At 30.7% G+C, this 26916-nt stretch overlaps 3 protein-coding genes across 7 annotated transcripts; all 3 read left to right on the top strand.

The window, feature by feature from the left end:
- The first annotated feature begins 1005 nt into the window (after positions 1-1005).
- LOC148284148 (E3 SUMO-protein ligase ZBED1-like) lies at positions 1006-4196 on the top strand. Its single transcript, XM_088242581.1, has 3 exons — positions 1006-1028; positions 1173-2635; positions 4189-4196. Exons 1-3 carry the CDS (start codon positions 1006-1008, stop codon positions 4194-4196), a joined length of 1494 nt encoding a protein of 497 aa, XP_088098707.1.
- LOC148284147 (BTB/POZ domain-containing protein 6-A-like) lies at positions 3760-7015 on the top strand. Its single transcript, XM_088242658.1, has 3 exons — positions 3760-4035; positions 4189-4340; positions 5372-7015. The coding sequence occupies exon 3, from the start codon at positions 5372-5374 to the stop codon at positions 6767-6769; it is 1398 nt and encodes a 465-aa protein (XP_088098784.1). The 5' UTR covers positions 3760-4035; positions 4189-4340; the 3' UTR covers positions 6770-7015.
- Positions 7016-15013: 7998 nt separating this feature from the next.
- EndoB (SH3 domain containing GRB2 like, endophilin-B) lies at positions 15014-25736 on the top strand. Of its 5 annotated transcripts, XM_088242652.1 has the most exons (8): positions 15014-15118; positions 15309-15545; positions 15706-15902; positions 16821-16884; positions 17476-17508; positions 18737-18927; positions 23006-23150; positions 25138-25400. In XM_088242652.1, exons 1-8 carry the CDS (start codon positions 15056-15058, stop codon positions 25246-25248), a joined length of 1041 nt encoding a protein of 346 aa, XP_088098778.1. In that variant the 5' UTR covers positions 15014-15055; the 3' UTR covers positions 25249-25400. The 5 variants fall into 5 exon arrangements, with proteins under 5 accessions (XP_088098778.1, XP_088098779.1, XP_088098782.1 ...); XM_088242653.1 differs by lacking the exon at positions 17476-17508 and having other exon boundaries at positions 25138-25736; XM_088242656.1 differs by lacking the exon at positions 23006-23150 and having other exon boundaries at positions 25138-25262.
- The last annotated feature ends 1180 nt before the right edge of the window (positions 25737-26916 follow it).

Genomic DNA, 26916 nt, shown 5'->3' with positions numbered 1-26916 from the left:
CCTGAATAAAAAAAAGACAATTATCCATCATTGTCTTTGATCGTTCTTTGTCATTTTTTTCATGTAGTCTGTGGAATTGTAGGATTTTCAATTTTTCGTAATTTCGTCTTCGTTGAGATCTATGGAGACTTGAGGATTGAAAATTAGAATTAGTGATGGGAATAATCGAAATACTTGGATAATCGAAATACAAGCATTCGAGACATGCAAATAATCGAATGCAAACATCGAATTAATCGATTATTTTTTTATGCGTGAAATGTCAGAAAACGGCCAAAAAAAAAAAAAAAAAAAAAACCTGCTGACATTTATTTGAAGCATTGAGAGGAGGAGGGATAAACATGTACACTTGTAATAACAAAGTATATCAAAATAATAAATAATAATGAGGAATTCAGTCCTACAGGAAATTAAGTATAAAACATGTTTAGGAGCAATAAACTGTGCATTCAAATTTCATGAGAATATATTTAAAAAAAAATTTAATAAAAACGAATATTTAATTTTATTAATTATAGCGATTTATAAAACTATTTTTTTTTTAATTAAAAAGACTGAACTTCCTTATTAATTTGGTACGTTTTTACTTTGGTACGTATTTAATTTGGTACAGTTTTGTCATTTTTAAATTTCATTACTCCGCGTTATATTTCATCAAAATCTTTTTTTTCATACATTTGCAAGAAACTTCGCCTAACCTTACCGCGCATGGTAAAACTTTTTTTAAATTCAATTTCCCGTAGCACCGTACTTCCTCATTATACAATACACAATATATTTTTATTTTAAACATTCCTCAATATAAAAGCTAGGTAGCTAATGGAAACAAAATCCCCCACTTTAGACCGCTGACATCGGGGATTCCCATAGCAATGGGAATTCCATAATACGTAACATTTTATCTGTACAATTTTACTTCTATTGTTAATTGTTATAATTCGTCTATTTGGTCTAGCTCATTCGAGTGGTTCAAGTCGGTTCGCAAAATATTTTTCCTAAATCAAAATGATGAGGTCCGGGAAAAAAAGGTCGGTCGTGTGGGAGTTTTTTAAGTTTTCTGATGATAAAAAACATTGTGTGTGTAATTTGTGTAAAACGTACATAAAGTATTTTGGTAATACAACTAATTTAAATGTGCACATAAAATGTAAACATCCTATTCAATTGAATAGGGCATTAGCAATAACGATTGAGCCGGAAAATATCAACGTCGAGGTTCAAGCCTCCACATCTCGAGCACAAGGGAATATAGATGTTCCATCTACGTCAGGAGCATCAGCATCAATGTGTGCTTCATCCGCGCCTTCACAGCCAAAACGCGTTCGACAAGTTAGGCTTATGGCACAGTACGAGTCAACGGAGTTACCACAATCGGAAATGGATGCAATAGACAAAGCCGTTGTCCAAATGATAGTAACGGACTACCAACCATTGTCTATAGTTGAAGATGTTGGTTTTCGCAATCTTCTCAAAAAGCTAAATCCACGGTATACACTTCCGAGTAGGAAAATACTTTCAACAAAAATGTTGCCTGAAATGTACGATAACATTAAACAAATATTAAAAACTATGCTGAAAGACGTTGAACATATAGCAATAACTACAGATATGTGGACATCCGACAGTACCAAGGCATATATAACGGTTACATGTCATTTTATTTATCAAGACAAATTATTTGCTCCAGCCATTGCCACGAAAGAAGTGCGGGATCAGCACAGTGGAGAAAATATTGCGTCCATTATTTCTTGCATTTTGAAAGAATGGGATATATTTAATAAAGTTTTTGTTGTCGTTTCGGATAATGCAGCAAATATGAAAAATGCTGTAACAGTTCACTTAAAAAAAAGACATCATCCCTGCGTAGCTCACACCTTAAATTTAAGTGTAAAGGAAGCAATAGAGTCAGTGGTTCAAGTAACAGCTACTTTAAAAAAATGCAGGTCACTCGTTGGGTATTTTAAACATAGTGTGTTAGCATCAGAAAAATTGAGGGAAATTCAGGAGCAGATGAATTTACCTCAATTAAAAATAAAGCAAGACGTGTCCACGCGGTGGAATTCTACCTTATTTATGTTAGAGCGGCTTCTTCAGGTGAAACTTCCTCTTTCAGCAGCATTGTCTTCTCTTCCACAATCATCTAATTTAGATGCCGATGATTGGTTATTAATTTCTGATATAACGCCAATATTAAAGCCACTAGACAGCATCACGTCACAATTGTCAGGAGAAAAATATCCCACGATGTCGATGATTATACCACTAATTCGAGGACTTCAACTCACACTTAGAAATAGAAGCTCTACTACGGAGAGCGGGAGACTATTGCGATTTAAATTAACTGAAATTATTTCAAGGCGAATTGGCAATTTAGAAAATGATAAAGTGGTAGCAAAATCAACATTCCTGGATCCCAGATTTAAGAAAACCGCTTTTGGATCAGAAGACAATGCCAATAATGCCCAGAGATGGGTCACAGAGGAATTGTCAACTCTGATCAATTCTTCCAGACATGCAATTGAAATAGATCCAGAGCCAGTAATGGAGATAATGGATGTAGAATTAGATGATGTTTGGTCACACTTTGACGCAAAAATTTCCGAAAAACAATCAACTGTCACTCCCGTTTCTACGAGTACCAATATGATTAAACAGTTTATAGACTTGCCCCATTTACAGCGTTCAAATAACCCTTTACCATTTTGTCAGACCCACGCAAAATCTTTGATGGAAATATATAAATTGCAAAAAAAATATTTGTGCTTACCGGCAACATCTGTACCTTCTGAAAGAGTTTTTTCCAAAGCAGGACAACTTACAAATTTACGGCGAAATCGTTTATTGCCAAAAAATCTGGATTTCTTAATTTTTTTAAATAGTAACGATAATTTAATTGAGTAAAAATATTATGTATATGTGTATAAAAAAACATTTTATGAATGACAAAAAAAAAAACATTGTCTACTTTAAAACAATATTATAATATTACGTACAATATTTTTAAGTGAATAAGTGATAATTTTAACAAAGGTGTCGTGTTAAAACCATGTTGGAACTTGTATTTTTTTAAATCAGCATTCAAACATTTGTATCAATTTTTGGAATCAATTAAAAGTTGTAAATGTTTACCTACATCCTTATCAGGTTAGTCCCTTTATATTATAAATATTAAATATGAACCCATAGCAACAATTTATTTAACATTACATATTTGAATTTTAATGAACATGAGTGATATTTTACACTTCCGAAAAATTATTAAAATTGATTACCATTGCTTTAGAAATGTCATGTCCAAATTTATATCTCGATTGTCTCGAAATGCCAAGTCCGAAATCATATTTCGATTGTCTCGAAATGTCAAGATCGAAATCATATTTCGATTGTCTCGAAATGTCAAGATCGAAATCATATTTCGATTGTCTCGAAATCTCAAGTCCGAAATCATATTTCGATTGTCTCGAAATGTCAAGATCGAAATCATATTTCGATTGTCTCGAAATGTCAAGATCGAAATCATATTTCGATTGTCTCGAAATGTCAAGATCGAAATCATATTTCGATTGTCTCGAAATGTCAAGATCGAAATCATATCTCGATTGTCTCGAAATGTCAAGATCGAATGAATTCATTCGAGATATCTCGATTATTTTTCCGATTAGTACGAGTGAACTCGATTAGTTTTAAGCATTTCGAAATGTCTCGATCTTTTTAATAATCGAATATTTCGATTATTTTAATTCGATTCTTCCCACCATTAATTAGAATCGAAAACATAAAATCATACCTATATAGGTATTATATTTGCAATCAGTGGTGTGGGTGTATTACAATTTATATATAATGATGTATGTTAAGCCTATATAATTTAAGCATTGGCGTTTTTTTGCCATCCAGTGAACCGTCGTTTCTCGTGAAACGCACTATAAATTTCCAAATTACATGTAATGGGTTGCTAGTGGCTAGCATAGTTTTTTTGATATGCCATTTTGTGTAAGTGGGATAGATTTATGTGTACATCGTATGATAATAGAGGTCAGATTTTTTGCGATATGTTTTTTTAAAATGTAAATACTTGTTATTTAAGTTAATAGCATTCTCAGTTGACTTATCGAGTTTGTTGAAATTTTCTGTAATACACAGTCGCATGTCAATCGTTGTCAAAATTGTTATCATTTTCCTTTCCAGGAATGTAAACAAACTAACTGGTTTTATCATTGTGTAATCGCCGGAGCCTCCCATGACTAGGTAATTTCAAGATCACGGCTGTATCTCAACTCGTTTTTGAATCTCGTTCTAACAAAACATCTATCAACTTGAAAACAAGTAGGATATTCAAGGTAAAGTAATGAATCATATCATTCAAAAATGTATTTTGATATTTCGTTCATTATTATACTATGTTAATTTTAATGATATAATAGTTCTCCCATTTTATATTAACATTTTTTTTTAAGCATTTTGTCAGTTAATTCAGACATGTAGCAGTTTTTTACATTTAGTATTTTGTACATGAAGTTCAATAACCTGTTATTTACATATTTCTAGCTAGAAACTCATGTTTTGTGTTTCATTGTTTTACATTTTGTGTTGAAAACATTTTAAATATAATGGCCCCTTTGTCAAAATATTAAAGTTAATAATAAATCAAATATTTCTTTCTTTTATAAACATGTTTATCTTATCCATTACAGTTGATGGCAAATTTCTTAATTTGATGGTTATCTTCTGATTGTATTAACAGCACAATAATAGTGTATTTTAAATATACCTCGCGTTTCTTAAATATTGCTTAGTCACAATATGTTGGCGATTTTTAGTTAGTCAAAGTCTGGTCTTGATCCAGATGACGTATAATACTTATATTTCTTTTTTTTTGCTTTTATTCAGAGTCATTCCTTCTATTGTCTATTTTTGTTCTGCCGCTAAACAGCATGTTGTCAACAACTTTTGACAGACTACTCTTTCAATTTTAATATTAAAAAATCTCTTCTTCATTTGAAATAAAGTACGGATAGAAAATTATCACAAGAGGATCTGGAAATTCCAGAATTTTTAGTTCTACAAATGATGTTAAAAATCAGGTTTCAATTGAACTATCTTTCAATTTTAAACTATCTAAATATTAAAGTTGTTCCTTTATCCTTCTTCTTTTCTTCCCATCCCCTCTCCTCTCTTCATAGTATAGTGTTAATTTTTTTTAGTTAATCTTTGTTTTTAATTTTGTATAAAATGTACTTGTAATTTTCTCAAACTGAGCGGTTTGGGTAGGTAGGAAGAAATTGCCTCAAGGCGATATGCCCGCCCTTATATGTTTATATATTGTATATGTATATAAAGTGTTAAATAAATAAATAAATTTTGATTTCAGATGGACACAATGTGCATTCCTGCCAATTGTCGCCAGTTCACCCTTTATGACCGAGTTAGCAAACTATTGGAATCCTTTGAATGGAGTGATTGCAGTTTCTTAGTGGGTAACCAAATAATACGGGCGCATAAACTCATCCTGGCCATTAGCAGTCCCGTATTCAAAGTCATGCTATATGGTCCTATGGCCGAAGCAACAGAAATCTTAATATCTGACATTGAACCTGATGTCTTTCAATTATTGTTGGATTTTATATATAAAGATAAAGTAGTCATTAATACATTAGAAAATGCCTGCGGACTGCTTTATGCAGCGAAGAAATACATGCTACCTTATCTCGTTGAAACTTGTCTCAAGTACATCGAAGATGCAACAAGCATCAACAATGTACTATCAATTTTGAATTTTTCCGATTGGATTCAAGAGGAAAACTTAGTCTCTCACTGTTTGAGACTTATCTGCAAGCATGCAGAAATAGTTCTTGCTAAAGATTCCGATCACATATCTGTATCTTGTTTAAGAAAAATACTCCAAGAGCCTTCCATTAACTTATCCGAAAAAGAATTAATAAAAGTTGCAATTCAGTGGGCTCATAATGAATGCCTGGAAAGGGGTCTAGTTCCCTCTGATGGACATAAACGTCAGCTGTTGATAGAGGCCAATATACTCGGTAACTTAAGGTTTCTCTCACTCCCTATGGAAGAGTTGAGCTGGGTTATAAGCTTAAACTTACTCTCGGAAGAAGAAGTGTCATCCATGAAGTCCATTATGTTGGGTGATTATAAAACCAAAGAAGATGTGGAAGCGTATTTAAAGAGTGATGTGAATAAAGTATTACCAGTATCTCTAAAAAATAAAGAAAATTCCGCATTTAGTTTGATCACTACACCGCGTAGTTTACTGAAGCTGGATTGGTCATTCTGTTGCCGTCCCGTAATTCGAACGGCTAACCCACTTCGTATTAATGATGTTGCCCAAAGTATCAAAGTAAGAATCAAGTGTCAGAAGACGGTGTTCATCAACAGCTTCGCTGTTCCGTCTCGTCAATCTCTCGATTGCAAGGAATCTCTTTATACATACCCGGAACATATTATTGTTTCTTTATCGAATAATTCAAATAACGGAGACACTATCTCGATGACTTATAATAGAAATGTTGAATATAATGGCACAGTGACTATCGATTTGCCCAAACCTTATATTTTTCATGAAGAGGAATGGTATACCGTATCATTTTCTTGGCCAGGAAAAAAGTCTCACACGTATAGTTATCCTCTTTGCTATAGACCTACAACAACATTTACATCTGTATACGAAGCTATTTTTACTTTTGATGATAATTTTGAAAATCTTCTTCCTTGTGGAAGCTTTGTAGAAGGGCTTAAATTTTGTGTTTAATCTCCAGTTTGTTTCAGATCTTTATACGTATATATTATCTTCAACTAATTTTATGAATACTTTTGTGAATTTATACATTTACTATTAACAGCGAAAAGTTTTTTTTTGTCGTATAAAGGGTTGAATCCAGTTCTAGTTATCTATGAGTATTGTGTGAGTATAAACAATATATCCTTTGATTCAAATAAATAATTGTGATAATAATGAAGAGTATTCTAGAATAGGTGAGGGTTGACCATACAAAAATTACTAATTAAAAATACATATGTAATAATTGAATAAGATTTAATTAACTTCCTTCGGATAGTTGAATTTTAAGAATTTTATACTCTCTCACTGTTGTAATTCCCATAAATTACATAAATAATATGCGTACAAAAGTTGCCATACATTTTATACCATACTATCTTTTATACATATTTATTTTATTAATAATATTTTTTACTGAACGTGTAATACTGTAATCTCTTCATTTGTAGTAAGTGTACATACTTGTAAATATTAGGATACATTTCCTAGTACTTTTCTCAAAGTTCAGTAAGCTTTTACAAAGTGCCATTGAATATTACATAACTATCATTATCAAGATATATCTAAGAAACTGTTTTTAATATTGTTAACGATGCATGTCTTTTTCGAATAAAAAAATTGTTCTTATTAAATTTGAATCCACTGGATTTCACCCTCGAAGGAGTTATTGAGACTAACATATTTCAGAGATGGAGAACATTTTAAAGAAATGAATATAAAAAGTCTAGGCATTTACAGGGCTTATAAACTGTCATTGGAAAACCAGCCTTTGTCTGCAAACATTTGAATTGATGAATGAAACATTCATCAAGAATCACAAAAATTGAAAAATATTTTGAGGCATTGCCTAGGGAGAAATAATTATCAGAAATGAATCTCACCCATACCAATAAAGGTTTTAGCTTTTTAACTTCACTTAAATCAGCAGATGGAAGAATTTAAGAAATATGGACTTTCGAACTGGCAGAATGGTAAATGTAACATAGTGTGTAAAGTGGCCACACAATCCAGCCGATGACAGATCATAAGCCCTGTAAATGCCTAGACTTCCATATTCCCTTCTATAAAACTTTCTCAATCTTTGTTGTGATATGTTAGCTATTTTTATTAACTTTTTTAAATCAATATGAAATTTTCAATTATAATTGTAATTTTTATGCAGTATCAATGATATTATGGCACAATTTTTCTTTGTCTTGGATATATCTGGATTTGAGATACGAGTCTAGTGTATTCAACTCAAATATTATCACTGGCTTACTAAACTAAATTACTGCTATTTTTTACTGCCAAATGAATGCTCTCTAGATTTCCTGAATGCCTAAATAATTATATAATAGACAGCCAACTTATATGAGGGTTGATTGATATTCTCCACCCCTGGCCTATTTCGAAGTGGATGAGAAAAAGTTATTGTACTTTATTTTTCGATGTAGTTCCCCTGGACTTGTATGCACTTCTTCTAGCAATGATCCAACATTTCTATAACCTCCTGGTACATCGGTCCCACCCCTGCCAACCATTCATCTACACAGCAAATAGTCCTAAAATTTTGTTCCATGCAAATGTTCCTAGAGTTTAGGGAATAGCTGGACTGCGATTAAAAAGGCTATCTACCTCGGTATGTTCTACCGACTTGTCATCTCGACATCATGTGATCGAATCCAACCAATGAATAACCCCGAATATTTAGTCCGCATAGTTCTCATTTATACTTTAAATAGACTTCTGTGATAAAAAGTGGCCACTTCAAAGCAATTATAAACTCCAATAAATCTCAATTCAAGCAAAATATTCTTGATTAAATATGTTATTTATATAACTTTAGTCAATTACCAACATGGTATGCTTAACGATCTTCTGTATTTATCTACCGAGCGATTACAAAGCCGGCTCCTTTAACGTCTCCATACATACACTCAGGAAGATAGTTATAGGATAGAAAAAATATAATAACTAAATTAATTTTTATAGTGGCAACATTTTTCCCCTAGATGCTCTCATATGTTAAAAGAACAGAATCTTGCCACATTATCTGTGCATCTGGGCATTCGTTTTCAAAACTGACAGTTATGTCGGAATTCAATTCAACTTCAAAATTTACATACTTCTCTCATATTTTTTATATTCTTTTAAGAAAAAAAATGGCAACCTCAGAATGATTAAAAATTTAAGTGAATTGTAATTAAAGGAAATATTGCCCGGTGGAACTGATTTTTTCACTTTTAAGGCGTAGATGTGCGTATCGAGGGGTACTAGACTAGTCGGTACAAACTGATGTGCTTACATCAAAACTTGATAGTGAGGGATCGGTATCGTAATCGCTCGGGAGAATTTATCTTCAACTATGACGTCATAATGAAGCTATGTCACTTCAGTGTGTAGATATGTGTACCGTGACATACGCTTCTCCTTGTTACATATCGATGTACCTACCCAAAACTTGAAGGTGAGGGGTCGGTAGTGTATCTTCATAATCGCTCGAGAGAATTTATCTCCAACTTTACCGTCATGGTGAAGATATGACGTCCGTAGCTTCCCATCATAATCACGGCCCTTCACGGTATCACGGTAAATATGGGGCACCTCCTATGTTCACCTCAACCAATTCAAACCCAGCTTCGTAAATGGCAGCCGTTGACACTAAAGCCTTGTGTGCTGGAGCATTGTCCCGATGAAACAGCACCTTGCAGCATTTCGCAGTGGTCAGCGGCCTGTTGTAACTAACCCGTTGCAGGTTTCAAATTTTCGCTTGGTATTTTATACATATATTAGGCTACATAATGCATACTCGTCAGCTCGACTGTTCAACTCGAAGCAGATCAGGAGTGGAACATATCGAGTGTAATGCTGTTTTTATGATGCATAATCTTAAGGGCGCTTACACATTATGTAAACAAGATTACTATTACAATTTGTTTAAATGTAATTTTAATTTGATTAGTTTTCTTCGTTGATCAAACGGTACTTCCATATTCCAAATAGAAAAAAACGCTATTGGAAATTTATGAAATCTGTACTAAATTTTTATTATAGAAGAAGTTTTTCTCGAATCTCAAATATATGTAAAAGGTAATTGATTATTACTTCAACTTCTTATTTAGACTTCACTGTTGCTAAATTATTTTTTTCATTTTAAAGCCATGTACTCAACTGTGCATGCTGTCGAGACCGATTGCACGTGTGTAGAGTTTTAAATCTGAAAACTTAATTCATCTTGCGCAAACGTGGGCTTGGCTGTCAGAGCCCTTGGTATATTTTTGTGTACCTACCAACTTGATTTTAATGTGTGCCCTGATGTAGGGTTTTACCTAAAAAAAATTAAGTGTGACATTCAATAGAATTTGGAATGCAGTACACTGCACCAAACTGCCATAACTTAAAACTTCATTATAACTGTGATATTTATCTGTTTATAATTTGTCAAGACTGCCATAATATGAAATTTGGCAGTCATAACATATTGAATTTTAATAAATAATTGTTGTTATTGAATGGATATTACAGTGATATTATATTGAGTAATGTGTTTTATGTTGTCAAATATTGTGAATGTTAAAATCTTCAATGTCGTTTTTCTCAGTTTGACGCATTTAAACTTGTGGGTATGGTTTAACAAAATCGGAGAAATAAGTATTCATATTGTATGTCATCCCAATAATAATAATTGTTTAAAATATCCCTCTTTTGTTCTGAAATTGATCATTTAGGAATGTGACAGTGAATCTAATTTGGAGTAATTATTATTTACAATTACTATCTAGTGATAGTAATGTTATTTTGATGTGATCTGATCTTACAAATAATACTATGTTTGTGTAAGTACTTGTTTATATTTTTTAAGAATTGCTTATATTGTTTTTAAGTTTTAAAATATTCAAAATTTAATGCCATGAAATGTACACCATATGAACATTTGTATTTAAACATACTGCTTTATAAATAATGTACAGTCCATTCAAATCTTTAATAACTTCTGTGTTATGTGTACGTAGCAATAAGTTTTCATATAAATCATTCTAGTGTGCCTTCTAACACAAACGAAATTTCTATGCTTACTTGGTTCACCAAATTGCACTAACACAGTAATATATTTTGATTTATATTATTTATTGTCAATTCTTGATGAAATTCCACCATAATTATATGATAACTTATGTTTTAATAAGTTAAAAATTTAAGATACTAGGTAGACTTCCACTTGTTTATTTGACACCAGTCTGAAGATGCCTGTTAGAGGGTGAATGCGTTAATTGGTCATACAAATAAGTGGAAGTGTACCAAGTACTTTTAATTTATTCAAATATAAGTTATATTATATATAAGTAATATAATATAAGTCATATTATATTCAAATATAAGTTATTATATAATAACATTATAGGGTTAATAAATATTTGAATGGACTGTATATTTATATGTATTTTTACCAAAGTTATTTTATGTAATAAGTTTACATTTATTATTTATTTATTGTTGTATTAATCTCAAGTTAAATAAAGAATTTCTAAAAAATTAACTGTTTTTTTTATTATATGTTCACTTAATGCAGTTTCCCAGTGGATTTGTGAAACTGTTTAGAAAATTGTTCCGACCTCCGTATCAACTGTCTCATTGCCAACCAGTTGCTTTAGATACATAATATGTGGATACTAAATAATGATGTATACTGATAATATAATCATTGTTAATATCTTGTAGAAATGGATTGATATTTACATTTTCCCTCAAAACATTTCATCATTATCATTCCCTTTCCGCACCGTATGGTGCATAGGGCACTGCATAGATAAACCAATCGCAGCGTATCTTGATCACCACGAGGCCGACAATTAAAAAATTAAATTTACTAAAAATTGTGAAGAAATTAATCATAAATCATTCGGTTTTTTTATAGTTTAAATCTAGAAAATATTTTATTACTAGCAATCTATACCGGTAGTCAGATGGCAGAAGGGACCATCTGTATTTTTTTTGTTGTTCAAAAGTTTTAAAAAATATTCCTGTACACATTTATAAAAAAAAAAAACATTTAGAATGATAATTTATTATTGAAAAGTAACACAAAAATATTTTAGTTTGTGGATTAAAGTCTTGAAATTGAGTCTTATTTCAGCTCTCCTGAACATTTTTGGAAATTACAAATGGTCCCTTTTGCCATCTGACTACCGATATATAATCTACCCAGATAAATAAAAAGTGACTTTATGTAGAAACTTACATAGGTGGAGTCTGTATTAACTGCATAGACTTCAGATCTTTAAATGATTGAAAAGAGATAGGTACTTAAAAGTCAAAAAAATTATTGAATTCATACTTCTAGTCTTATGTTTAAAAATCACGTATTAAATTATATTATATAGTAAAGTACAATCCTTAAATCATTATTTGTCTTAAAGATGGGTTGAATAGCTCGAAAACGGTGACATGAAAAGATTGAGTACATGAAAATAACATTTTTATATGTATAAATTGTATGTATTTATTTGATATGTAATATATTTTCTTTACTAACTTTGTATACTATGTGGATATCTGTTATTAGTTCTGAGTTTATACACTATATGTGTTTGTTTACTAAAAATATGTATGTAGAACTGTTGATTTCCCAAAATAAAAATAAAATATAATTTATTCAGTTATGTCAACTTCATAATTTAAAAATTAAGGCATTTAGCACACTATTTTAAATAAAATAGATATCTGAAAACCATATACCTACATAATATATATTAAAAACATATAATTTGAATGCTCTCAGCAACATTGCTACAAATAAAAAAACTATCTAGATTAGTCTTGTGAATTACATACTTCGATCAAGCTCAAAATGTCTTATTCATCGTAACTAATTACGATTCTCCTTTCCCAATTGTGCGTAAGGCACATTGAAACACCGGTTTCCGCATTGTATTGATTGTTAGAGATAAGGTTTTACACTGCCAATTTCCAAATGCCCCACATAGTACCTAAATAACTATGTGATGTGCAGTCGATTGTGATAATAAAGGAGATGGATTGTGGTTTTGTGTTAGAATAGAGGTTGGAGGTTTAAATCCCGCTCTTCTGAAACATGATTCATATTATTTGCTAAGATGGTTATTAGTGACCAGTAAAAAATGGCCTCAAAATTAAAATATTTAGTATTCTTTGGAAGATCTGTTATGGTGGTTTTCACATATTTTATTGCATAAATAATAATAATAAGTAGGTATGTAACAAAAAGGTACCAAAATAAATTATAAACACTGCAGATAAATATTGAAAAATATCTGGATTCTGAAATATTTTGTCACTTTAGTATAAATACAATTTGTTTTAACCAGATATTTATCTTATTTTTTGTTATAAGCAGGCAGCTTTTGCTGATTCGCCTTTATCAAATGTACTGCTTTTTGTCTGCGTTTGTCGTGCATAAAAAAGCGTCCAATCGGTTTTTAAATTGGTTGACCGAAATGGAATGGACAACTAAGCTTGGCAATTTATTCCAGTCTGAAACTACCCTGTTGGATTTTCTTCTATAGAATTTAGTTTTTGTTCTTAAATTAGCGGTTAAAGTGAATCACTTATCCCATTCATTCAATACAGTCATCAATAGACTTCACACTTTAGGCATTAAGTACCAAGACGTTGGTGACTCATTGCATGTGAAATTTAGTACATACAGAACGGCCCTTCTCCTGCATTTCGTAAATAGGTGAAGCTAGTAACTAATAATGACCTAATAGTTCTAGATAACAAATTTTTTTTTTAAATCATTTTTTACCATTCAAAATTGTTTAAATGTCTTTACTTATGTTTTTTTTACGTTTTACTTTTTTTTCTTGATTTTATTTATTAGTAAGTATAAAATATTTCTCTTTATCATTTTTTTTATCTCAGTATGTATTTTTATGTATATAAAGAGTTTTTTCCAATAAGAGGTTTATTTTGATATTAAAAAAAACTAGTATTTTTTAAAAGAAATCAAAGGATGTTTATTTCATTGTAAAGAGGAAGGGATGCCATTAACAATGGAAAACTATAGCCAAATGGCTACCACGGCTACGCTTGCAGCACTATATCCTTTTCATGAAATTTTCCATGACCAATTCGCACATTTGCGGCTGTATGTCCTCGATAACTTCACAAAATACATCTTTAAGGTCTTGAATCGATTGTGGAGCATTGGCATAGACTTTATCTTTCACGTGGCCTCAAATCACAAGATCTCGGTGGCCAATTGTGATCACCTCTTCGAGAGCTCGGTAGCGCAATCCATTCACCGTAATAGTTGCACCAGCCTCATTTTCGAATAAGTAAGGTCCAATCACACCACCAGTCCAAAAACCGCGCTAAACAGTGACATGTTGAAGATGGGGAGACTTTTCAACAATCATTCTTGGATTTTCCAAACCCCAAACTCAAATATTCTGCTTATTAACGTAGCCTCCGAGGTGAAAATGGGCCTCATCACTGAAAATGATTTTTCGATGAAAATCCGGATCGATTTGATGCATTTCAAGGACCCAATCAGCGAAGATACGAATCAAAAGATGACAGCTTCAAAATATACAGCTGCCCAAATAGCGGGCTATTCAAATGAAACTTCTTATTGGAAAACATACATTTCTCTTTTAGTTTTTTATTAAAAGTCAAAATATTTCTATCACCAAATATTTCCTTTTTTATAAATATTTGTTTAACGGGGTTTAAATTTTTAAATCTGTTTATCTTTTTTTTTTAGTACTTAATTTGTAAATAATTATTTTGTTTTAATTTATTTAAAACGCCATATTTTACTTATAATTCCACTTTCATGCGTGTATTTTATTGTTTATGAAACTTATATGTAATAAAACATTTAAGTTTGAAAGTGAAAATTCTTGATGGAAGTTCAATGTAATTTATTATATAAATAAAACACGAGTGATACTTTAATCCACAAATTTGTATTTGTATCAAATTTGTGGATTAAAGTATCACTCGTGTTTTATTTATATAATAAATTATATGTAATAAAACTAAGTGCTGTATTTCAATGAAATAAAATTACGTATTTTATTCATGTTGTATATGACAAAAATTTAATATATGAACAAGTAATATTTTAGAACTGACAAGTACATTGCTTCATAAAAATGTAACTTCTAACTTCATGTCAGTTCAATTTCGGTGAACGTTCGGCGGGCTGGCACTTGAAATAAATGAACGATACCCAAAATCTAAAATCAATACGCGATCTTGCGCATTTTTGACAGGTGTCAAAAAATAAAAATGGATTTTAACGTTAAAAAGTTAGTAAAAGAAGCTGGGACCGCTCTAAGCAGAGTAGTTCAGGTAAATAAAACTAAACATCATATCTGCCAATTGAATTTGATGTATTAAAGTAGCTTGTTTGTGATTGCCACATTAGGCGTGTTGAATGACTCACGTCCAAGACTTCGTGTATTTAGCAATTATGTTTATGTGTTTGATAAACAACGAATTATTTATTTGAATACGTATACCTATTGTTGCATTTTTACAGCTTACCGAAGAAAAATTGGGCACCTCAGAAAAAACGGAGCTCGACGCTCAGTTTGAGAATTTAGCAGAAAAGTCTGACTTGACGAGGCAATGGACAGAAAAACTGGTTCGGGATACGGTGTCAGTTTTGACCCCGAACCCTGGGAACAGGGTTGAAGATTTTATATTCGAAAAAATTGAGAAAAAGAAACCGAACAGACTTAGTAATCTGGAGTACCTCGGCTTGGATATGATAGAAGTAAATCTGGCAATTTATTTATATAAATATAACACAATTTAAACTATGATAAAGACGGACTATAATATATGCTGTAGTAACTAAATTCCTATGCATGATTCTGAAATCTAAAGTCATCTGTCATTCGTGTATTTTTATGTGGTTCTCATTTACATTGAAGGCTGGGAATGAATTTGGATCTGGAACTCCTTATGGCAGTGCCTTGATCAAGGTTGGAGCATATCAGCAAAAGCTGGGACAATGTGAACGGGATATGATCGGTACAGCGGGTCTGTGTTACATCCAACCTTTACGAAAGTTCTTGGAAGGAGAAATGAAGACAGTTACTAAAGAGAGGGGCATTCTTGAGAGCAAACGGTGATTATTTGTTTTATTTATTTAATATTTCATTTTTAAATCATTAAATAGTACACATAATATCAATCATCATTTTTGTTGTAATAAATAACATAAGATACTCAATTATAAATCACTCAACACATATGCTCTAATCTTATGTTTGTTTTTAATTTTTTTGCTGTCTTATATAAGACAGTATTTTGTGACATTGACGTATTTCTAAATGGTAGTCTGATTTTATGTATTAATTTATAATGATCATGCTCATCATTAATTAGATTATTTTCAATCACTTTCAGCATTCTCTTAAAACATGAACTTTTTAAAGCCCAAGTTTTTTTGTTAAATATTTTTTTTTATTTTACATTGTTTTTCAGTTGTTATGTTTCTTTTTTGTTATGCATATATTATTTTAATTACCTATTTTTTTGTATTATTTTTACTATTATATCATATGTATAGGCGGCCTCCGTGGTGTAGTGGTCAAGACGCTTGACTCACACACCAAAGGTTCCGGGTTCGATTCCCGGTGAGAACACAAAAATTCAAATGTGATTTTTCTCAAGCCTGTGTGTTCTGTGATATAATTCACCACTGTAATTGGGCCTCCTGGCCTGTTGTGGTGCAAAAATAAATAAAAATATAATATAAATAAAATAAATATGTTAATTGTATTTACAGCATGTTTGATACTACCGTGATTATTATTATTTATTCATTGATTTAATTATGTAAAAGATTCTCTGAACTGTTAATAAATGAATAATTTTACAACCAATCATGTTCTCAGCTGTATACCTCTACATTACAAGTCTGAAATTGTGGCAAATAAAATCTAAGGTTATAATTATTGCCCCATTGCAAAAGAGAAAAATGATCTCAAACTGCAAATTGTCAAAAAAACTATCCATAAATTGTTATTCTTTTTAATTTTAGACTTGATCTTGATGCCTGCAAAAACAGAGTACGAAAAGCTCGTAGCATGATTGGACAACAATCTGTAAGTATTGAATTCCATTGTCAGTATTCAATAATTCATAAATAAATTATATGTGTATCTAACTCAGAGTAATAATACACCACCCACTATAGAGTCGCTCATATGGACAAAAACCATTCTATGATTATCAATCACTAAGTTAGCTACAGCTTACAGCAATACAACAGGCTGGAAGTACATAGGTTAAGAATTGCAAGTCCAAACCGAAACCATCTTTTCTATGTTTGTTATTCAACCAAAAACTAAACCAAACATTTGGAATGCTATTGTTCTATGCAATAGAGAAAAAAAGCATATCTAAAAGCGTGAGCGAATTATTACTCTGAAGTATCTAAGCTTATTATAGTTTTCAAAATAATACTCTATCTCCTTATTAAAGTTATGTATTTTATTTCATATGATATAATCATCTACATATTTCACTTTGCAATCCCTATAACATTGATTATATAAATATTGTATTTTCTTTTCTGAATTTATTATCATAACTATAAAATATTATATTAAAAAGGCTACATTTTATTACAATTTAGTTTTAATCCACGATTCTTGATCTAATAAATTTGTATTTTATTTTAATGCTACACAAAGGATGGTATCACACCAGAGCTAATGTTAGAGCAGGTAATATATAATGATATCAAATTCTGATTGGAATGATCTATAAAATATATATTTATGCATTCCACAAGAGATTATTTTTGTTTTTGCCTGTACATAAATATGAAAGCTTTATATTTTATTATGTTTGTATTAGCTCATTTATATATTTTATTACATCAAGTGTTTTTCTGTATTGCCTATTTTTTCTCGAACTCTTCCTCTATTTAGTGGTTTGAACTAAGTTCTTGTTATTTATTATATGCATTTTTTATATTCAAGTTTTTGGACCACTCAAATTTAATTTTATACATCGTTTTTCCTAGTTTTATTTTTTTAACTTTTATTTTGAATTTTACAGTGTTTACATACAGTATTTTCATTGAAGTCAAACCTGGTTTTGTTAAATAGCAATAAGATCGAATTCAGTTACTTTGTTTTTAATTATTTTTATTTTGGATATTACAAATGTTATAATTGAAAATAATTATAAAATTTACCTAAAAATTTTGATGCGCTATTTGAGCTAGTCACTAATCAAACTCTCACTTGAAGATTGAAAAAAATAAATACAGTAGTATGTGCAAAATTTTATTTACTTACAGATTTATTTTTTGATAAAAACGTGCTGTTTATTTTTATATGCATAGGTATTTAAACATCAACATTTTTTAAGTGTGACATATTTTGAGCATAGTCCAGAAGTTTAAAGTATTTACTCTGTTATTTACATGATAATTTGTCGGAACAGCTGTCTTCCACCATGATATATTATGTGCATTTTTATTTTCAGACAACTCCTGCTAACAAAACTAAAGAGGTTAAAAAATTTCATGTAACCATGTATTTTATTGTGGTTGTATCATAATATAGTTATTGTGTTATGTAATTACTTGTAAAGATACAGGAAAGATAATTTATCTAAGTTTTCGTTTAAAATATCTTTTTTTGCTTCTTAATAAACTAACATTTTTATGTAAATATGATTCTATAATTTCTTTGACGAGTTCCCAATTTATCTTTATAATAAATTTATTATCATCTTTGAGGTTAAAATATGAATAATCAATCTTAAAATAAATAAAAATCTGACAGTATTAACTTATATTTTTATTGTTTCTTTGTTTGTTAAATAATCAATACAATGTGTGTTGTGTTAAAAAAGTGTTTTCTTAAAGTTGAATTGTCAATGCTATTGCGAATTTTACAAAACTAAAAAATGTATCAAAAGTTAAATTTTTCAATATTCCAGGCTGAGCGAGATTTAAGAGTGGCACAGTCAGAGTTTGATCGCCAAGCCGAGATCACCAAGTTGCTGTTAGAAGGGATAGCAGGATCTGGCGCCGCCCACCTTCGCCATCTTCATGAGCTGGTTGCCACACAAGTGCGACATTACGCGCAGTGCCACCATATACTGCAAGAACTACAAAAGGATCTTGTTGCGTAAGTTATCCATTTTAAATATGTATTATGTGTTTGCTTTGTGCTAAGTCGAATAATTTATTTTTTGGTTCTTTGTTATAACAACCTTTAGAACAAAGTAATATTTTAATTATTAATATTTAAAAAAATTAAATGTAACCCGCAGACAAGTCTTGGCTTTGTGGGAACAAAAATTACTATATTATGTTTGCTTGTTTTAAGATATTATTTTAGAAAATATATATATTTTTTAAATAATATTAAAAATTAAAAATAATGGTGACATTGTTCCTAAAACAGTACTGTGCTTCAGTAATTTTGATTAAAAGATGTTTTTGAATTATAGTGTTTAATTAAATATGTATTTAACGCATCATAATACTTTTGAGTTATTGTAATGCAAACATGATAAAATGATTTTGCCTTTTGCCTTAGCTCTAACACATTTCAGCATTTTTTTTTGTAACATGAAGGTAAAATGATCAGTCTTACGCTTCAGGTACCAGTCCATGGACTATGAAATATTCTAGTGTGAAAACACCCTATTAAATAAATATTTCATATCAACCATGTCGGGAATCGAACCCGAGACCTCTCGCATGGTAGGCAAGCGCGCTGACCATTACACCACGAGGTCGACGTCAAACAGTTACTATATACATATATATTTAACATAGCTTTTTTGTTTTAAAAATATAAAACAACTCAAAATTATGCACATATTACAAAAATAATACACTTTATAAACCACGCTACCTTAACTACTACTACCTAAAAAAATATTAATTATCATAGATATTGTTTTTTTTTTATCTAAAATATTCAAAGTAATTTATAAATTTACAGCTGCTGTACTATTTCTGTTGCTTTAATGCCTTTGATTTTTAGTAGTTATATTGTTTTACAATAACTTATTTTTGTGTTTATAATTTGACTATAACAAGGTATAAAAAAAAAATTCTCATATAAAAGTTCAAAAGAAAAATCATACTCATGATAATACAATATTATAAAAAAACATGTTTTCAAATTAACACACTTATTTGTATATTTATATTTGTAATAAGTAATGCTACTACTTGCTGAATGACATATTGACATCTAGTTTTTCTAAAATACATATTGGTATGTATTATGAATTCCACCTGGTGCATGTGGTTTGAATTTTCTGGTAACAAGTTAAATATTTGTTTGTCTATACTATTGCAGCTTTTAAATATTGTATTAATGAGTTCAGCTTAAAATTGTATTATTTTTATTTACATTTCTTATCCCTATGGTGACAAGATGTCATCTCATTTTATATAACATTAAATGCGTTAAATTAAATTTGACTTGCAGCAGCTTATTATTATTAATATTGCATTTAAATAATTTGCATGAGTTATATTATTTTATTTAGCTAAAGTATGCATAAGCACATGCATTCATTATATTTATATTCATCAAAAAGAACCATTCATTTTAATATATGTTCACTCAAGTAAAAGTAAAACATGATTTACAGTGAGGTAGATGCACCTCGTCTCAGAATCAACAGCGAGGATTATGATTTGGAAGTTCCTACTCAACCTTCTAATGACAGCATCTAACAACTATAAAAATTCGACCTTAATGCATGTCACTACTAACTGCATTGTACTATCAACTTAACCTTTGAAATATGTTATCCTATCTACTGAAATGTGTAGTTTTCGCTAGTATTTCTTCAATTGAGTATTTTAGTCTAATAAATGCAAAATGTATTATATACACAATATATTATAAATACTTGACAACTTGAACTTCAATAATCTATATCTTAGTAATTTTTAACGCTGCCTTACTGTATAAATGTGAATGTTATATGAAAGTTAGTATGGTACGTAACTGTTTTATGTGTGCATGTTTAGTTGCATTTGGGTGTTGGATATCTATTCGTTATTATGTATTTATACAAACACAAACATTGGAAACTTATTCCAATTTATATACTTTACGCAGACATAATTGCTACTTTCAAACGTTATAAAATAGTTTACAATTTTAGAAAAATGGTTCTAATCCATTTATATAAAATTAAATAGCACCCACTGTTATTGCTCTATATCTCTTTTTAATGTTTACAACCATTATTACTATGTGCCATTATTAAATAATGGCCCAAATATACAAAATACTTTTTTTTGTGTGTTATGTAATTTCTATTGCATAATTTGCAAGTCCTTTTAACACCTATTCTCGATATATACTCTTGTATAAATATTTATAATAATTCTCACTTCTATTATTGTACTCACAATATTGTACTTATTAAAACAATAAATATTTTAATATTGTTGAAATGAACGCATTTTTATTGACTATTATTTGAAATGATCTTTTTGATTATTTTTTTTAACCTAAACCTTAACACAATCCTTTCATTTTTTATATTATGACCAAAATTTTGATGCACTATTTTGGCAATCGTTTTATTAAATTCTAAATAAAATATGAAAAGTTTATCCCTCCAATTTATGATTTAATTAAAGGTCAGACCCAAAATTTGTGATGAATAATTCATATCAAATTCACCACACTCAAATAAATATTGTGGGAATATATGCAGATAATATAATATATTATGTTATATTTATAACAGACTCACTTATAGATCTTGTATATTGATGTTTTTTTTATTTTCCTTAAGTTTTGTTTGTGTAGAAATTGTGAAATAATACAATATTTTTGAATGCTAACATTACAAGTATATTTAGACTGCAAAAAAATATATATTGAAATTTTGTTTTCAGTGATTTTTTAAACACTTTAATTATTTTAAAATTCAATGACTGGTATTGAATTTTAACATATTTACGTTATTCTTAAACTAAAATCATACGCACAAATAATTTACATTATAATCACAAAATGAAACCTATTTTCAATAAAATCAGATAATGTCTTGATTTTATTGATAGAGGGTGTCATAATAGGTATTTAACAATTTTTCACAATAAAATCATATCGCCATAATTGTAGAACAATAATATATGTGATCTACTTCAACTTTACATAAGAGCAGTTAAAATTCTTTTTTGATGCTATGTCATAACCTGATAAGTACAAAAGTATATCCTTTGATACTTGGGTTAGGTATATATATTTTGATTTTTGTTGTAACAGAGAGGGAAAACATTTTTGAGAAGGGAATATGGAAGTCTTTTTTTTTTTTTTTTTAAATAAATATTTGCGTTCTTATGATTTACCCAAATATTTAATTTTGAGGGCCATTTTCAACGAGTTGTAAATAACTCACTATTAAAAAATGGGAATCAAGTTGGGGTAGAGTAGGATTCGAACCACGGACCTTTGGTCCGTGAGTCCGAGACACTAGCCACAGGACCACAACCCGATTCAAGTCTAGGCATTTACAGGGCCTAAAATAATGATAGAGGTATGAAACCTCTATCATTATTTTAAAGTTTCAGCTCTTTTACTTCACAAAAGTCAACAGATGGATAATTTAAGGAAATGTGGATGTTCAAACATGGGCAGAATGGTGAAAGTTAGATAGTGTGTAAAGTGGCCACTTAAACCAGCCAATGACAGATCATAGGCCTAGATTTCCGTATTCCCTTCTCAAAAATGTTTCCCTCTCTGATGCAACAAATTTAAATATGAATAACTCCCTAGGGTGGAAATCCAGCCAGTCCGCAAACATTTGGACATACAAAAAACATTGTTGAATATGTATATATATATATATTTAAATCTGGAATATAAAGCCTTTATAAAACCTTTTCAAGATCAAATATAAAAGAAATTCAATGTCACATTTTTCGCACATCCGTCGTTCTATGATCATAATATTTGCTTAACTCGGTGAACAAATCCCCTGACTAATAATTAGTACAAACCGTGGAGCACGCTGTAGTTGCTTAGAATGCTTACCATCACATGTCTTTAATTATGTTAGAGGATAATGATCTCCTTCATTGAGAAAAACAAAATTTATTTTTTTACTAACTTTAATTTTGATAAAATATTGGGTGAAATGGATTAGTTTGGTGTAACAACTCCGGTTTAGGGTACATAAATATTTATTGTATTCGAGTTTGATTGGTGGTTGGTACAGGTTGGGAGGGCCATCACCATATACCGCCGTGAATGTATCAGAGATGCCTGATAGTCCCCCTGGCTCCCCTCGTTCCCAGAGGGCAAGAGTTATCTATGACTACGATGCTAAAGACTCCACAGAACTCACTTTGTTTGCAAATGAGGTAATTATCAACAGAGAAAGAAAAGATTGTTAATTATTGAAATATTAAGTTTTAAGTAAAGATCATATGAAAATGTCGAGGTATAGTATTTTTGTCTTGACATTTTTATTTGGTTTGATAGTTATATGTCAACATCTTCATAAAAATACACAAAGTAGACTAAAATTTGGTCAAGATATCTTTTCTAACTTGTTTTTACCAACACGGAATCTAAAGGTTGAATTTTTACTCACCATAATTACGGATTGTGGTAGTGTCGTTGAAATATTCAAGATCCATGGTTCGAACCCATTTCTATCAAAACTTGGTTCTCATTTCCTTGCACAGCTATTTGCGGCCATAATGTATAATTTTTTTTCCATACTGGAAAGAGAACTTTTTTGCAAGAATAAAAAAAATTGGAGCCTAAATAAAAAAAACCTAAGCCTAATAAATCAGTGCAACATCTGCAAGAAGTTATGTATATTTTATTTGAAATTTTCCAATGTTGCTATTGTTACAAACGGGCAAAAGTTATTTATCTTCATAATTTCCATGTCTGCATTTAGCGGTGCACAGGGCACACCATTGGTGTTCCGTGTCTTGCTCATTTGATACATGAGAGCAAACTGATGAGTCCTGCACTTCTTGTGCAAAAATATTTAACAATAAACAAAATACATATACGTTGTCTACATAGTAACATTTAAAACATGTATTTAAAAAAATAAATTAAAGGATTTTAATAAAATTACATTTAAAGCAGACAGAGGTGTGCGTCAAGGTTGCATCTTGTCGCCAAAACTCTACTACGGTGAATATATTACGAGAAGAGCGCTGGATGGGTGGAATAGTGGTGTCAAAGTGGGATGTCAACAAATATCAAATCTGAGATATGCAGAAGACACGACACTGATTGCCAAAAATGAATCCGAACTAGCAGAAGCCTTCAGACGGATAGAGTTGGAGAGTGAGACTTTGGGTCTGAAAATAAATAAAAATAAGACAAAGCTTATGATTGTAGAAGAGCTGGCAGACTCCTAAGGACTAGGCAGATGCAAGACCTTGAACTGATAGATGACTTTGTGTACCTTGGCTCGCTTATTTCCAACAACAGCAGTTGAGATTGGTCGCAGGTTTCAAATGGCCAAAGAAGCAATGAACCGTTTGAAGAAGATTTGGCGGGATCAAGGTATATCAATAAACCCAAAAAAACGGTTAATGGAAGCCCTAGTATTCTCGGTTTTTCTATATGGGGCTGTAACGTGGACAATGCGTGCCTACGAGAGGAAGAGAATCGACGCATTCAAGATGTGTTGTTGGAGAAGGCTGCTGCTTGTGCCTTGGACAGCCAGAAGGATGAATGCATCGATACTGAAAGAGCTTCATATTACAACTCGTCTGTCAGTGGTGTGTCTGAGGAAGATACTGTCTTTCTTTGGACATATTGCTAGACTGAGCCAGACAATCTAGAAAAGGCAATAATGTCTGGCTGAGTTGAAGGTAGGAGAAGCCGGGGTAGAATCCCATATAGATGGACTGACCAAATAAAGGAGGTTGTGGGGCTAAAATTTTATGTGTCGATTCATCGGGCTGAGGACAGACTGGAGTGGAACAGACTAATTAGAAGTGTTCAAGGTGGTCATGATCCTCAACATTGAGGTACCGACTTGGAAGAAATAATAAAATGCAACCTTCAGGTATGGAATAGTCGATGCTCAAAAAAATATCTACTCGGCACTGCATACATCCCAGAGTAAGGTTTGGTCTTGAAGAATTTATAACCATCTTTCTCCAGTTACCTCGTATTTCCACTCTATTCCAGCCATGTTTAAGAAAATCTTCCTACCTAATTTTGACATCTGAAGAAAGTCACAATTGGTTAGTTAGGTTAGCATGAAGAATACTGGGCAACTGCTGTATAAAACAATGGATTGTTTTTTTATGTTTGAAATATGCAGTTGCAGTGGTTATTATTAGCGTAATTTCAATAAGCATTATGTTTCAGATAATTTCCGTATGGGAATGTATGATTCCTGATGCTGAATATATGGTTGGAGAAAGGGGCTTACAGAGGGGAAGAGTTCCCAAATCATTCCTGGAATTACTTCAACAATAATTCCAATGGAAGCACTAGTGAATCTCACATCTCTCTTGTGTTCTTATATTTTAAATTAACCTTGAGAAATTTCCCAGGGTTTTATTCTATTTCAAATGTGTTACGTTAATTTTAAAATAAACTATCACAGAATATTGAAAAAACATAATCATGTTTATTATACAGCACAGAAGTATTTTTTCATAGAGAGCTGTATTTAATTATATTCATTATTCAATCAAATGAATCAAGTAAATCAATAAATTACATTTCTTTTTAACACTTTTACATTAAATTTTTAAGAAATGTTAATTTTCTAATATGTTGAATTTTTACTCAAATAATATGTATTATATAATTCTGTTGAAAAATCTTATGAATCATTATTTTTTGTAAATAAATTTGAATCATTTTTGTACATTAAAAAAACCTTAGTGAAATTTTAGTTGAACTTTTAAAATAGTTTTATTTGACAAAATTATTTATTAGTCTTCCTGGATTTACAAAAATGAGAATCTTCCATTTAATATTATGATTAGAACAATAATTTTGAATTGAAAAAATACTAAATTGTAAATGTGAGTTTTGTTTTTAAATCTATAACATACTTACATAAATGAATATAAGTTTAACAATGAATAATTATGCACTTTAGTCCTTGTGATCTTATAATGCAGTTTTATTGCGAAATTCTGATTAAAGTGTATTTAACTAATGTCTAATCTATAGTCTGTCAGAAAAGAGTAAAAAATAAGTGAGGACACCCATGTTCATATGGCTTTACTCTTATGATTACGCTTTTAGACAGTAGTACCTACTGAAATAGAATGACGTGACCTTGTCATAAACAAGTCGCATACAATTTTGTGTTTTTGTATCTGTCTAAAGTCTTATGAATGCTGATGTCTCTTCTCTTAAAATATTGTTCAATTATTAGATATATTCGTTTTGTTTGTAACTGAATCAATTAATATTGTCTGAAATGTCTAAACATTTGTATTGAAAATGTATATTTGCATTTCTATTTTTATTTACAATGTGTGGAAACAAATAAGGTCTAAAGCCTAAGAACTACATAGTTAGAAAACCAGAGTTGATATGATATTTACAAATTCATTAAAACTTTTTCTGTGTTCAGTACTTCTAGTGTTGATATAATTATGTAGGTTAATTATTTAACGAATAGGAAGCTTGACATATTCAACAGAAATCGAGAACCTCTCTGAGAGGGGAATATGGTAGTCTAGGCATACACATGGCTTATGACCTATCATTGGATAGTTCAAGTGACAACCTACACCTGTGTTACATTTACTATTCTGCCCATGTTTAATTGATCTGTATTTCTTCAATTCTTCCATTTGTTAAATTTTGTCAAGTAAAATTTGTCTGCCTCATGGTCAAACGGTTAGCGCGTTTGCCTACCATGCAGGTCTCAGGTTCGATGTAAAATATTTATTTAAAAAGGTGTATAAATACTAGAATATTTTACTAAAACAAGTCCCTGGACTGGCACCTGGAGCGTAAGACTTCATCTTACCTTCATGTTGTAAAAATGATCAAGATACGCTGCGGTCGGTGTACCAATGCAGTGCCCTGTGCACCATTTGGTGCAAAAAAGGAATAATAAAATTAATGAAAATCTGTCAATCTTGATAAATACCCTAAAGGGTTAAATCCAGTAATTGT

This window comes from Micrasema longulum, unplaced genomic scaffold (genome assembly GCF_059751315.1).
Source record: "Micrasema longulum isolate JH-2025_06_02 unplaced genomic scaffold, ASM5975131v1 h1tg000147l, whole genome shotgun sequence".
Lineage (NCBI taxonomy): Eukaryota > Metazoa > Arthropoda > Insecta > Trichoptera > Brachycentridae > Micrasema > Micrasema longulum.
Note: the sequence above shows the minus strand (reverse complement) of the source record. Positions and strands in the feature narration are given on the sequence as shown.

Excerpts from the sequence above, each read along its gene's own strand:
- EndoB (XM_088242652.1), top strand. The coding sequence starts at position 15,056 with ATGGATTTTAACGTTAAAAAGTTAGTAAAAGAAGCTGGGACCGCTCTA. Across the intron at positions 15,119-15,308 it reads CTCTAAGCAGAGTAGTTCAG|CTTACCGAAGAAAAATTGGG; the intron begins GTAAATAAAACT and ends GCATTTTTACAG. Across the intron at positions 23,151-25,137 it reads TCACTTTGTTTGCAAATGAG|ATAATTTCCGTATGGGAATG; the intron begins GTAATTATCAAC and ends ATTATGTTTCAG.
- LOC148284148 (XM_088242581.1), top strand. The coding sequence starts at position 1,006 with ATGATGAGGTCCGGGAAAAAAAG. Across the intron at positions 1,029-1,172 it reads ATGAGGTCCGGGAAAAAAAG|GGCATTAGCAATAACGATTG; the intron begins GTCGGTCGTGTG and ends TCAATTGAATAG.
- LOC148284147 (XM_088242658.1), top strand. The coding sequence starts at position 5,372 with ATGGACACAATGTGCATTCCTGCCAATTGTCGCCAGTTCACCCTTTAT.